Consider the following 13,684-nt stretch of genomic DNA (forward strand, 5'->3'; position numbering starts at 1 on the left):
CTCCTCCTACAGCGCGGCCCGCACCTCTGGTGCTAAACCTCCCCGCGCCTCGTTCTCGCCTGTCCCGCCGTCGACCCCTGACCCACGTCCTCCCTTTGGCCTGGAACTCCCTCCCTCCTCACATCCGCCAATCAACCTTCCCTTCTTTCCTTCGTTCACCTCCTCCAAGAGGCCTTCCCGGACGAAGCCCCCCTTCTCCTCAGCTCCCCTAGCCATCGCCCCGACTCTCTCCCTTCGCTCTACCCCCGCCCCACCCCACGGACCTTGTGTAGATATGTACGGATCTCTAATTCTGTTTACATTAATGCCCGTTTACTTGTTCTGATGTGCATCTAGCTATAATTCTATTTACACTGATACTATTGATGTCTGTTTACTTGTTTTGATGCTTGCCTCTTCTAGACTGAAAGCCCGTTGTGGGCAGGGATTGACTCTATTGCCGAATCGCCCTTGTCGAGCGCTTAGTACAGCAGCGTGCGCACAGTAAGCGTTCCATAAATACAAATGAATGGATGATGATGATGATGATGATGATAACGCAGGAGTGGGGGTGTCGAGGGGAGGAGCCTTCCGGAAGGGGCAAGACAGGGGAGCGAGACCCGGAGCTGGAGGGGGGACGGGACTGGGATGGGGGGCAGACATCTGGGGGGGGAGGGGGTTAAGGATGAGGGATGGGAACCCTGAGGGGTGGCAAGGGGGGGGGGAGGAGCCCGGGAAGGGGAAGCCGTTTCCAAGGCGAGCGGGGTGGGGCCGGGCCCAGGTGAGCGGGGGGTGGGGCCCGTTGCCGGGGCGGGGCCGTGACGCCACAGTGCGGGGCGTGTCCGGGGGGGGCCGAAGCAGGTGAGAGTCCGCTGTCTCGGGGTTCCCTTCCCGGCCGGCCCCCGCAGCCGGCCCCCAAGCCATGGCCCGGGGGAAGGTGGAAGAGGGAGGAGGAGATGATGAGCCCTACGGTGAGCCGGGGGGACGGACGCCTGGGTCCCCGGGAGGAGGGGGGACAGGTGATGAGGGGCTGGGGGTGGAGGAGAGGAGGGGGGTTTGGAAGGGGGTGGTGATAGGGGAGCCCCAGAGGGTGGGGAGGGGTCGGGAAGGAGAGATGAGCTCGGCCGGGGGTCCTAGTCCTTGGGGGAAGGGGGAGGGGGCTTGATCCGGGGTCCGGGGGGCGGGTCGGGGGGGGGGGGGGGCTGACTCTCCGTGCTCTTCCTGCAGTCCACACTGGTCAATGATTGACCCCCGGCTCTGGTGGGGAGGGGCAGAGTCCAGAGCCATGGGGGAGAACCGACGGCCCACCCTCATCCCCCCCAGGGGGTCTCCTCCAGACTGTCCGCGCCCCGCCCCCCCGGTCCGCCCTCTCCCCCCAAATCTGGCCCCCCCAGACTGTGGCCCTCCCCGCCTCAACCAGGCTCTGTGTACTCAAGGAAGAAGGCCCACGTCCTCCTCGGGGAAATTGGGCGGTCGGTGTCCACCCCGCCCCCATCTCCAGGGACTGGTGCGGGGAGGGCCCCGAGGGATCAGGACGCCTGGGTCCCGGCAGGGAGACGGGGCTGGGACAGAGGGGGAAAGCCCCACTCACCCCCCAAGGGTTTAAAGTCCGTGTCTGTCACTTCCCGGGGTCCGCCCCCCACCCCAGACCGTAAACTCCTTGCCCGCAGGAACCTGGCCTACGAACTCCCAAACACTTAGTACAATGCACTGCCTACAACAATCTCTCCATAAATAGTACCGGTGGATGGGTGGATTGGGCAATTCTCTGTCCCAGGGCAATAAGGAAATCACCACAGCAAATACAGGGCAGGAGGGAGGAGGCCGGAGGCCCATCCACATCAGAGGCAGGGGGTTCCGGGAGGCCGCATCGGGGTGTGGAGGGGGAAGCGACACCCAGGGGTCAAGCCTGCGTTCAAGGCCACCTCAGAGGAGAGGAGAGGCAGGGCACCCCTGGAGGCTCAGGGCAGGGCAGGTCCTCCATTCTGCCCCCTTCTCCCCTCCCCCGGGTCTGGGCCCCTTTCTGGTTCTGCCTCCCGACCCCCACCTCTCCCACGTGGCCGAATCCGGGGATTGCTTGCTGAGAAAGGGCCGGAAGGTGCAGCAGGAAGGAAGGGAGTTAGACTCATCCAATCGAGGGTATTTATTGAGCAGTTCCGAAGGAGCGTTTACTTGTTCTGATGTGTGTGTGTGTATATATTTATTTATATCGATGCTATTGATGCCTGTTTACTTGTTTTTGATGTTTCTCTCCCCCCTTCTGGACTGTGAGCCCGTCGTGGGCAGGGATTGTCTCTCTTTGTTGCTGAATTGTACTTTCCAAGCGCTTAGTTCAGTGCTCTGCACACAGTAAGCGCTCAATCAATACGATTGAATGAGTGGATGAATGAAAGTTTACCAGGTAGAGAGCACTGTATTAAACACTTGGGAGAGTCCAATACAACAGAATTAGTGGACGCGGCCCTTGCTCATAATGAGCTGACAGTCTAAGCTTGAGGGGGAGGGGCTTGTGGCCGGCTCTGGGGGCCGCTGGAAGGTCCAGCGGCTGCAGGGTCACCAGGTCCTTCTCCCTCTCCCCCTCCGGCCACAGGGAAGCCCCACCAATTCGACCCTTCGTTCCACGGCCCCATCAAGAGAAGGTGAGGCTCCGCTCCGCCCCACACCGCCCTTCCCGGGCTCTGGTCCCTCCTCCTCCTCTCCCTGTCCCCCCCCCCCAGTCTCTCCCCACCGGTGGTGCCGGGGGACTCCTCACTCCCCTGTCTTCCCGCCAAGGGGCTGCACCGATGTTCTCTGCTACATCCTCTTCATGCTCTTCATCGCTGGCTACTGCACCGTCGGGATTGTGGGTGAGTGACCCTCGCCAACCCAGTCCCTCCCCTCCCGTCCCCTCCCAGCTCCGGTCCCTACCTACTCCAGCTCTCACCCCCTCACTGCCTTCTCCCTCGCCGGACCAAGCCCTGAGCTCTGAACCAGGAGGAGGGGGGAGGGCCCTCAAGGGACACCCCTCAGTCCCCCACCGGTTCAAGCGTGTGCAGGCACATATGCATACACACGTGCATACACACACACGCAAACACAGAGCCTCCGTGCCCACCCCCAACGTCCCGGTCTGCCCGTCTCTCCCCTCAGCCTGGGTTTACGGAGACCCCCAGCAGGTCCTGTACCCCAGGAACTCCTCGGGAGTGTACTGTGGGGTCGGCGCCAACAGGTGAGGACCGGGACCCGGGGGGGCCGCGGAGGGAGGGCGGACCGGGGACCCCGGGGCGAGGCTCGTGTTCGACGCCCTGTTTCGTCTCCTCAGGGATAAGCCGAACCTCATGTACTTGAACATCTTCAGCTGCGCCAGATACACCAACATCCTGACCATGGCCACCAACGGCCTGCAGTGTCCCACCACGCAGGTTAGTCCCGGCCCCCCACCACCCTCACACTGTACTCTGCCATCTCCATTCCCCCCCACTCTCCTCCTCCCCTACTGTCCTCCCGCTCTTTTTCGCTCCCTCCCGTGCCCCCACTCTCCACCCCCTTTACCATTCCCCCACCCGCACCATCCCCCTGCCCCCATCATCCCCCCTCTCTGCCCCACCATCCCCTCCGCTCTCTGCCCCCTTACCATCCCTCGCTCTCTCCTCTGCCCCCAACCATCCCCCCACTCTCTCCCATCCCACCATCCCCCCGCCCCCACCATCTCGGGGCTCTCCTCTGCCCCTACCTTACCTCCCCATGCTCTCCAACTCTCTTCTGCCCTCCTCACCCCCCGCTCTCCTTCTCTAAGATCTGTGTCAGCTCGTGCCCCCAGATTTACTGGGTGGTGCCCCCAGATGACTTGTACAAGCTCGTCAAGGATGTCTTCAAAGAGAAGCTGAACTTCTGTCACCCTGAGGTGGACATAAACATGGTGAGGATGTGGCCCCCTCCTTGCCCGCACGCGCGCAACACACACACGCGCGCATACCCTCATCACAGTCTCTCTCCTCCCCAGAGGGTGATTGACAGCTTAAAGTATGAACTCTGCCCCAGCTTCCTCCTTCAGTCATCTCCCAGTAAGTTCTCTCTGTGGGTCACTGACCGGGGACCGTTCACCTGGGTCCCTGGAGGGAATCGAGGGGAGGCCTGAGGTCCCGGGACCCTCACCCACATTTCATCTCTGGACCGCATCCAACAGACCTCCATTCTCCCCACTTCGAAGCCCGACGAAAATAATAATGTCGGTATTTGTTAAGCGCTTACTATGTGCCTCGACAAGGCCTCCCAAAACTAAGCCCTCATCTCCTCTTCTCCCACTCCCGTCTGCCTCGTCCTTGCATGTGGATTTTCCCCCTTTATTCATCCGTCCCTCAGCCCCACAGCACTTATATCCGTATCTGTTATTTACTTATTCCTATTTATGTCTGTCCCTACTCTAGGCTGTAAGTTCATTGTTGGCAGGGAAACTCCTTACCAGCTGTGCTAATATGGTACTCTCCCGAGCACTTAGTACAGTGCTCTGCACACTATAAGCACTCAGTAAATATGATTGATCGATTGTTTGGAGGGAGCGGGAGGAGGGCAGAGCAGCAAACTGAGTGCGGGGGGCTGAGAGAGGTCTCTCTCTCTCTTTTTCCAGTTATTAGCCGCTGCTTTCCCTTTGCCAACCAGTCAACCCCAAACCTTCCTGGCATATCCCAAGCCAACATCTCAGATGGCATCAAGTGAGTCTTTATTACCCCCTTCCGCCCTCGCCTCCCATAATGACTCTCCTTAACCATGCTCCTTTCTCCCCCACCCCCATTTCCTCACCAGGGGTCTGTTCGACACCCTGGGGGCTCGGGATCTCAGCCTCAAGATCTTTGAGGATTTCGCCCATTCCTGGTACTGGATCCTCATGTGAGTTCAATCAGTGGCATTTATTGGGCGCTTACTGGGTGCGGAGTAGTGTATTAAGCACTTGGGAGAGTACAGTGGAACAGAGCTGGTAATCATTCAGTGGTATGTATTGAGCGAATGCAGAGCACCGTACTGAGTGATTGGGAGAGTACAATATAACAGAGTTGGTAGTCAATGGTATTTACTGAGCACTTAACTGTGTGCAGAACACTCTGCTAACACTTGGGAGAGTCCAATAAAAGAGAGTTGGAAGGCCCATTCCCTGCCCACTAGGAGCTTCCAGTGTAGAGGGAGTGAATTTGCTGATTTCTCCCTGGAGGAGGCCAGCGGGGAAGAGAGGGGAGGCTGAAGTGGGGGGAGAAGGAACTGAAGGTCAGAGGGGACCCCAGGCTGAACTGAGAAGCAGCATGACATAGTGGATAGAGTATGGGCCCGGGAGTCAGGAGGTCATGAGTTCTCAGCCCGGCTCCTCTGCTTGTCTGCTGTGTGACCTCGGGTGAGTCACTTCACTTCTCTGGGCCTCAGTTCCCTCATCTGGAAAATGGGGATTGAGATGGCGAGCCCCACTTGGGACGGGGACTGTGTCCAACCCAATTTGCTCGTATCTAACCCGGTGCTGAGTACAGTGCCTGGTACACAGTAAGCGCTTAACAAATAGTGCCATTATTATTATTATTATTTTGGATGGGTTGGGAAGGGAGTTCCGGGATGAGGAGGGGACGGCTCGGAGGGGCGGCGGGGGGTCCAAACTGATGGAGGACGGGACGGGGACCTCACCACTGCTCCGCTCTCCTTCCGCCAGAGCCCTGCTCATCTCCCTGGTGCTGAGCCTGGTGTTCCTGCTGCTGCTGCAGCTGCTGGCCGGGCCCCTGGTGTACGTGCTCATCGTGGGAGTCCTGGGGGTCCTGGCCTACGCCATCTACCACTGCTGGAGCGAGTACCAGTGGCTGCGGGACCACGGAGACTCCATGGCCGACATCGGCTTCACCTCCGACCTGGGCGCCTACCGCAGCACCAAGGAGATCTGGCTGGTCGCCTGTGCGTGAGCCCACCCCCGCCCCAGGAGGCTCCTCCCTCGCAGGGGGCCCCCCGTTCACTCATTCAATCGCATTTATTGAGCGCTTGCAGTGTGCAGAGCATTGTACTAAGCCCTTGGAAGAGGATACTATAACAATAGACACATTCCCCGCCCACAACGAGCTTACGGTCTAGCGGGAGAGAGGGACACTAATAGAAGTAGATATATTGCAGATATGGACATTAGCGCTGTGGGGCCGGGAGGGGGGATGAATAAAGGGAGCAGATCAGGGCGACGCAGAAGGGAAGGGAGAAGAAGAAAGCGGGAGCTTAGTCAAGGAAGGCATCTTGGAGGAGGTGGGCCTTCAGTAAGCCTTTGAAGTGGGGGAGAGTCATTTTCTGTGAGTTATGAGGAGAGAGGGCGTTCCAGGCCGGAGGCAGGACGAGGGCGAGGAGGCGGAGGCGAGGTAGACGAGATGGAGGGTCAGGGAGAAGGTTGGCATTAGGGGAGCAAAGGTTGCGGGCTGGGATGTAGCTGCCTGTCCCCTCTGCACCCCCGATCCGGGCCCTGAGAGACCCACTCTGGGTTGGGGGTGGATAGGTCAGCCCTCTGCCTCCTCTCCTGTCCCTGGAATATCCCTGTTCCCCACTGACCTCCCCACCCCCCTCAGTGATCGTGGTGGCTGTGCTGGAGGGTATCCTGGTTCTCCTCCTCATCTTCCTGCGGGTCCGGATACAGATTGCCATTGCCCTGCTCCAGGAGGCCAGCAAGTGAGCCAGCCAGGGGTCGGGGGGCCCGGGGGAGCAGCATGGTGGGGAAGAGAATGAAGTGGGGTCCAGGGAGACCGGAGGGAGAACCACGAAACGGGGCGGTGGGGAGAGAACGAGGGAAGGTGGGTGGGACCGCAGTACAAGACTACTGGGCCGAGCGCTCTTCTGAGCATGGTGCTAGGGGGCTGAGAGTGTACAATAGAGGGAAAGGGCCCGATCCCTGTCCTCGAGGGGCTGGCAGGAAGATCCGGGAAGGGGAAGAGGGGCAAGGGATTAGAGGGAAGAGGAAGTGGAGAGGGGATGAGGCGGTAGGGAGGACCAGGCAGGCGGTGAGGAAGGACTGGAGCAGGGAGGGAGCTTCGGGAAATGGGGGGAAGCAGGACGGATGGGGAGCAGGAGGCAGTGGTGGGAGCCTGGGTAGTGACCGTCTCTCCTTCCCCTCTTCCTCCTTTCTCCTCTCTCCCTCCTCCATCCTCCCTTCCCCATCCTCCCTCCTCTGACACCCTCCCTCCTCCATCCCCGCTCCTCCATCCTCTGACCCTCGGCTTCCCTCCTCAGGACAATAAGGCATATGATGTCCACCCTCTTCTACCCGCTTCTGACATTTGTCCTGCTGTTTATCTGCATCTCCTATTGGGCCATAACAGCTGTGTATCCTCTCCTTCCCCCCGAACGGAGCCGGGGGCCCGGGATCCTCCCCCAGCTACCGGGCCTTAGGAGCCCAAGACCTAGTGATGTCTGACCCCATGTCGAGGTCCAGAGACCCCGGTCATCCCCACATCCCAGCCCCTCACCCCCTGGACCATCCCCCAGTTCTAGGGCCTTAGGAGTCCAAGACCTAGTGATGCCTGATCCCAAGTTGGGGTCCAGAGACGTTCCCTGACCCTCGTCCCCTGGAACGGAGCCAGGAAGCCCCCCCACTTCCCCGCCCCCTCATCCCATCCCTCCCTCCCTCCTGCCTCCTTTCCTTGATGGCATCCTCAGCTACCTGGCCACGACTGGGAAGCCCCTTTACAGCTTCTCGGCCCCCAACCTCACCGACCCAGGCTGTCAGAATGTCGATTTCAACCAGAGCTGTGACCCGAGGGTGAGGAGGTCCAGGGAGGAGAGAGGGAGGGGAGGGTCACCACTGATGCTGACTGAGCGGGGAGAACTGTTCTCAGAGCCTAGGGTACCCCGTAACAGGAAGGGGAGTCGCGGCCAAGCCCTCGGGGAGCTCGGGGGTGCAACGAGGAGGGTCACTTGGGAGGTGCCCATAGGCTGGGGTCAGAGGACGGGGTGGAAACCTCACAGTGCGGGAGGAAGTTATCCACGAGATGGAGGCGTGGGCCTGGGGAGGCTGCAGAGAAGAAGAGGAGGAGGAGGGTGGGAGGAAGGAAGGGAGGAAGATTATTGAGGGATTGGGTGGGATCTGGAGGGAGCGAAGGGATTTTGGGGGAATGTCTGTATCGGAAGGGGTGGGAAGGGGAGCCCAGGCCCCAAGTGTGGGGAGTGAGAAGGTGGGTGGGAAGTAACGAAGGATTCGGCCTGTGTCTCCCGCCCTGTCTCTCCCTTTCTGCCCCGTGTCTCCCGCCCACCCCGTGCCTGCCTCCGGCCTGGGGGGCCGTGCCTACACCGCGGGCACAGAAGCCCATCGTGAACAACTCGTGCCCAGGCCTGAGCTGCCATTTCCTGCAGTACAACTCCAAGGGCCCGACCCAGCGCATCCTCTTCAGCCTGCAGGTGTATGGCGTCCTGGGGCTCTTCTGGACGGTCAACTGGGTGCTGGCCTTGGGCCAGTGTGTGCTGGCCGGGGCCTTCGCCTCCTTCTACTGGGCCTTCCACAAGCCCAAGGACATCCCCGCCTTTCCCCTGGGAGCCTCCTTCATGCGCACGCTCCGGTCAGCCCCGGGGACCCCTGAGCCGGAGGGGGGGCCTGGGGCAGAGGGACGCCGGGGTCCCCGGTGTGGCGGAGTAGAACGGAAACCAGCCCCGAGCACGGAGGCTGAGGAAACCAGTCCCCAGTGGCCCTGGAGCAATTGGTGGGATTTATTTACAGAAGAAGCTGGCCGAGTAGTTAGAGCCTGGGGCTGGAAGTTAGCAGCCTTCTAATCCCGCCTCTGCCGCTTGGCTGCTGTTTGACCTTGGGGAAGTCATTTCATTTCTCTGGACCTCAGTTCCCTCAACTGTAAATTGGTGATTTAGAGTGGGAGCTCCGTTTGGGGGACAGACTGTGTCTGACCTGATTAATTGGTATCTACCTCAGCATTTAGTACAGAACCTGGCACATAGTAAGCGCTTAACAAATACCGTGGAAAAAAATATTGAGCACTCACCTTGTGCTAAGAGCTGTGCCCGGTGCTAGGGAGGGTACATCTAGGGAGCCCTCTAGACTGTCGGCTTGTTATGGGTAGGGAACAGGTCTGCTAACTCTGTTGTATTGGACTCTTCCAAGCCCTTAGTTCTGCACATAGTAAGAGCTCAATAAATACCATCGATTGATTGATGACATCAGAAGTCAGGCCCTGCCCCCCCCCCCCCCCGTTCCCTGCCATCAGGCCCTGCCTGATCATCTAGGACGGGAAAAGTGAGACTGTGTTGTCGCGCGGCCGGAGCGGGATCTGCCTCCCCCCGACTTTGGCGTTACGGGGCCGGGCTTGGACCCGATGGACCAACCGAGCCGCCTGGAGGCAGGGAGGAGAGCGGGGTCTTTCAGGGCCAAAACCCGTCGGGGTCGGCGGATGGTGATTCTGGGAATGGTGGTGGTTGAGAGGGTGGGGTGGGGTGGTTGGGGGAGCTGAAAGATGCCGCCGTCCCCCTCTTTCCGACCAGGTACCACCCGGGGTCGCTGGCCTTCGGCGCTCTGATTCTCAGCTTGGTCCAGATGGCGAGACTCATCCTGGAGTATCTGGATCACAAGCTCAAAGGTAGAGGGCTGGGGAGTAAGGGGGTGGGGAGGGACCTGGGGTCCCGGGAAATACAGGGAGCCGAGGGGTTTGGGGGGGCGTGCTCTGGGGTTCTGGGAAGTTGGGGGGGGAAGCTGGGGAACCTGGAGCTTTGGGGTTCTGAGAAGTGGGGGGGAGGCAGGGGGCTGGGGGGCCCACAACTCTGGGGTTCTGGGAAAATGGGAGCTGGGGGCCTCGAGCTCTGATTTTCTGAAAAATGAGGGAGGTGAGGGTGCTGGGGGAGCTCAGGGCTCTGGGGTTTTGGGAAGTCGGGGGGCATTGTGGGAGTAGAAGCCCCCTTGGGCGTGGAGGAACTACAGGGAGTGGGGTCAGACCTGAGGCTTGGCTGGGCCAGAGGGTGTGGAGCGCCCCGGATGGGACACCCGTGTTCTGGAACGCTTTGGTCAAACTTTGTGGTATTTAAGGGCTTACTCTGTGCTAAAGGCTGGAGGAGATGGAAGGAGACGAGGCCGGGCACAGTGCCTGCCCCCCAACCAGGGCCGCGGTCGAGGGCTGAGGTCCTGGAGAGGGGAGGGCCCCCCAACTGGCTGGCCGCCCCCTCCCGGGGTCTGCAGCCTCTGCCCGGGGCCCGCCGCCTCTGGCCTCCTGCCTCTTAGACCCCCGCCCCCGCAGGATCCAAGAACTCGGTGGCCCGTTGTCTGCTCTGCTGCCTCAAGTGCTGCTTCTGGTGCCTGGAGAGATACATCAAAATCCTGAACCGCAACGCCTACATCATGGTGGGCTATCTTGAGCGGGTCGGGGGTGGGCTGGAGGCCCGGGGGGATGGCAGGGGCATGGAAAGGGGTTGGGGGACGGGGATAGGGACAGGTGAGGAGGGATCTGGGGATGGGGCCAGGGGGCCGGGAGAGGAGACAGGGGATGGGGATGAGGGTGGGGAGAGGGGATGGGGGTTGGATAGAGAGGGGGGAGGGGGATGATGGAGGGGCAGGGGATGGGGGTTGGTTAGAGATGGAGGGGCAGGAGAGACGGGGTTGGGAGCGGGGATGGAAATAGGGGAGGGGGGAACCTGGGGATGGGGATGGGGTTGGGAGAGGGGAAGGGGGTTGGATAGAGAGGGGATGGGGATGGGGCCGGGGGCTGGGGAGAGGTGGGAGGTATGTGGAGCCTGGCAGGTGGGGGGAACCCACCCCCACTCTGATGGTTCTGGGGGGTTCCTGGTTCCTGGGAGACCCCAATCTGCCCCTTCTCCCCCTGCCCCCCCCCCCAGATCGCCATCTACGGGAAGAATTTCTGCATATCAGCTAGGAACGCCTTCATGCTGCTCATGAGGAATTTGACTAGGTCTGAAGCCCTCCTCCCCCCTCTACCACTCTCCCCCTTCCTCCTCCCCCCCTTTGACCTCCCCATATGCCCCTATGAACTCCTCCAGCCCTCCCAACTTCTCAGCTGGACCGTTCCTCTGGCCCTATTCCACCCAGCTCACCTCCGGGAAGTAGAGAGCTCTGGGGAGGTGGAGGGAGGAGAAGGGAAGCAGGAAGGCCTAGTGGCTAGAGCCCCGGCCTGGGATTCAGAAGGACCTGGGTTCTCATCCCGGCTCCGTCACTTGCCTGCTGTGTAACCTTGGGCAAGTCACTTCACTTCTCTGCACTTCCGTTCCCTCTTGGGGAAAATGGGAATTAAGACTGTGAGCCCTATGGAGGGACAGGAACCCGATTATCTTGCCTCTATCCCAGCGCTTAGAACAATGCCCGGCACACAGTAAGTGCTTGACGAGGACCCCGATCATTATCGTCCTTAGGGTCTTCGTCCTCGATAAGGTGACAGATCTGCTGCTGTTCTTTGGGAAGCTGCTGGTGGTTGGGGCAGTCGGTGAGCGTGGGGACCTGGGGGGCGGGGAGTCAGGGCAGAGCCGGGGGCTGGTGGGAGGGATGCCTGGGTCCCCGGGGGGGGGGGGGGGGAGAAGATCTCAGCCTGGGCCCTCCTCCCTCCCAGGTATCCTCTCCTTCTTCTTCTTCTCCAATCGCATCCCGCCGCCATCCGAACACTTCCGTGCACCCACACTCAACTTCTACTGGCTCCCGATGCTGGTGAGAATGGCGCCCACCGGGCCCCCAACCCGTCACCCTCCCCCCTGAGCTTCCGGGACTCCGGGCGTGCTGACCCCCAGCCCTCTCCCCTCCGGCCTGTGTGGCAGGTTGTGATCTTCGGCTCCTACATCATCGCTCATGGGTTCTTCAGCGTCTTCGCCATGTGTGTGGACACGCTTTTCTTGTGTTTCTGTAAGTCTTCCCCAGCCCTCCTCCCTTCCTGGCACGGTGCTGCCATCTTCTCTTCCCGAGGGCGGGCTCAACCTGGGGCAGATCAGGGAGGGAGGGGTCCGGGGTGGGAGGAGGGGGGCCCTCCAGGGCGGGGAAAGGGGAAGAATCGAGCAATAGCATTTAGCGAGACCCTCCTGCGTGCACAGCACTGTACGAAGCGCTTGGGAGAGGACGCTACATCAGAGTTGGTAGGCCTGGAAGTCAGAGGGACCTGGGTTCTAATGCCGGCTCCACCACTTGTCTTGACCAGTCTTAAAATGGGGATTAAGACCGAGCTCCATTTGGGAAATGGGCTGCATCCAACCTGATTAGCATGGATCTACCCTCAGCACTTAGAACAGTGCCTGGCACGTAGTAGGTGCTTAAGAAAGACTTAAAAGAGGACGGATAGGTGAGAGAGAGGCTTCTGAGACCAACTGAGACCTTCTCCCACTTCTGGACTCCAAGGTCCAGCCCACCTCTCCACTGATGGGATCTTGTCCCATCTTCCTGAGGCGAGGGGGCGGTGGGAAGAAGAGAGAGTAGCCGTGAGGGGTTCCGGAATAGAGGGGCTCTGGCGTGGTGCATAGAAAAAGAGGCTGAGGTCCAATTGGCCCCCAAGCTCAGCACCCACCCTTGGCTTTAATAATAATAATAATGGTATTTTTAAAGCGCTTAGTATGTGCCCAGCACTTTTCTAAGCGCTGGGGTAGATACAGGGTAAGTGCCTTGTCCCACGTGAGACTCTCAGTATTTAATCCTTTTACAGATGAGAAAATAATAATAATGTTGGTATTTGTTAAGCGCTTACTATGTGCCGAGCAACTTTCTAAATGGGATCGATACAAGGTAATGAGGTTGTCCCACGTGAGGCTCACAGCCTTCATCCCCATTTTCCAGATGAGGACACTGAGGCACAGAGAAGTAAAGTGACTTGTCGAAAAGCCACCCAGCTGGCAGGTGGCAGAGCCGGGATTAGAACCCATGACCTCTGACTCCTAAGCCCGTGCTCTTTCCACTGAGCCACGTTGAGGAAACCGAGGCCCAGGGAAGTTAAGCGGTTTGCCCACCAAGCAGACAAATGGAGTCGCGATTAGAACCCACGTCCTCCGACTCCCAAGCCCCTGCCACTAAAGCCACGCTTCAGGGGCACGATGTAAAGTGCAGGGCCGGCCTCAGGGAGCAGGGAGGGGGCTGAGCCAGAAGGAGGCGAGGGGGGAGAAGAGAGGGAGGCTGGGGCCAGCAGCAGGAGGGAGTGCGGGTAGACTTCAGTTGGGCGCAGACTTCATTCATTCAATCGCATTTATTGAGAACTTACTACGTGCAGAGCACCGTACTAAGCGCTTGGAATGGACAATTCGGCAACAGATAGAGACAAGCCCTGCCCATTGACGGGCTTACACCGCGGGCTAGAGCTCAACCTGTCTCCTGCCTCCTTCCCTGCAGCGCTGCCGGGGGCAGAGGGGGCAGCGGGGGCAGCGGGCGGGCAGAGCCGGGGCGCTGACTCGTTTGTTTTCCACCGGCGTCCGGCGCAGTGGAAGACCTGGAGCGGAACAACGGGTCGCCGGAGCGGCCCTACTACATGCCCAAGTCCCTGATGCAGATCCTGGACAAGAAGAACCGCGCCCCCGCGGCGCCCAAAAAGAAGTAGCCACGGCGCATGCGCGGCCCCCTTCGCGGCGCCCCCCCCTTCGCGGGCCGAGCTGCGCAGGCGCACTCCCTCGCCCAGCGCCCGACCCCACTTTTATAAACACATTTTAATAAATGATGATTTTTTTTCCACATCGAATGGGGAAAGCCGCGCCGCTGCCTCTCTCCTCGCTCGCCCCGCGCCGGGTCGGCGGGGAGTGGGGGGGTCCGCTTCGATGA

General features: G+C 60.3%; 1 protein-coding gene across 1 annotated transcript; it reads left to right on the top strand.

The window, feature by feature from the left end:
- The first annotated feature begins 831 nt into the window (after positions 1 to 831).
- SLC44A4 (solute carrier family 44 member 4) lies at positions 832 to 13,597 on the top strand. Its single transcript, XM_029055331.1, has 21 exons — positions 832 to 950; positions 2,570 to 2,618; positions 2,752 to 2,825; positions 3,109 to 3,187; positions 3,281 to 3,380; positions 3,755 to 3,877; positions 3,962 to 4,022; positions 4,586 to 4,670; positions 4,762 to 4,845; positions 5,648 to 5,883; positions 6,534 to 6,633; positions 7,192 to 7,284; positions 7,618 to 7,720; positions 8,260 to 8,513; positions 9,445 to 9,539; positions 10,191 to 10,294; positions 10,786 to 10,859; positions 11,317 to 11,387; positions 11,511 to 11,605; positions 11,713 to 11,797; positions 13,351 to 13,597. The coding sequence occupies exons 1-21, from the start codon at positions 902 to 904 to the stop codon at positions 13,464 to 13,466; spliced, it is 2,130 nt and encodes a 709-aa protein (XP_028911164.1). The 5' UTR covers positions 832 to 901; the 3' UTR covers positions 13,467 to 13,597.
- Positions 13,598 to 13,684: the final 87 nt, after the last annotated feature.

The sequence above is a fragment of the Ornithorhynchus anatinus genome, chromosome X5 (genome assembly GCF_004115215.2).
Source record: "Ornithorhynchus anatinus isolate Pmale09 chromosome X5, mOrnAna1.pri.v4, whole genome shotgun sequence".
NCBI lineage: Eukaryota > Metazoa > Chordata > Mammalia > Monotremata > Ornithorhynchidae > Ornithorhynchus > Ornithorhynchus anatinus.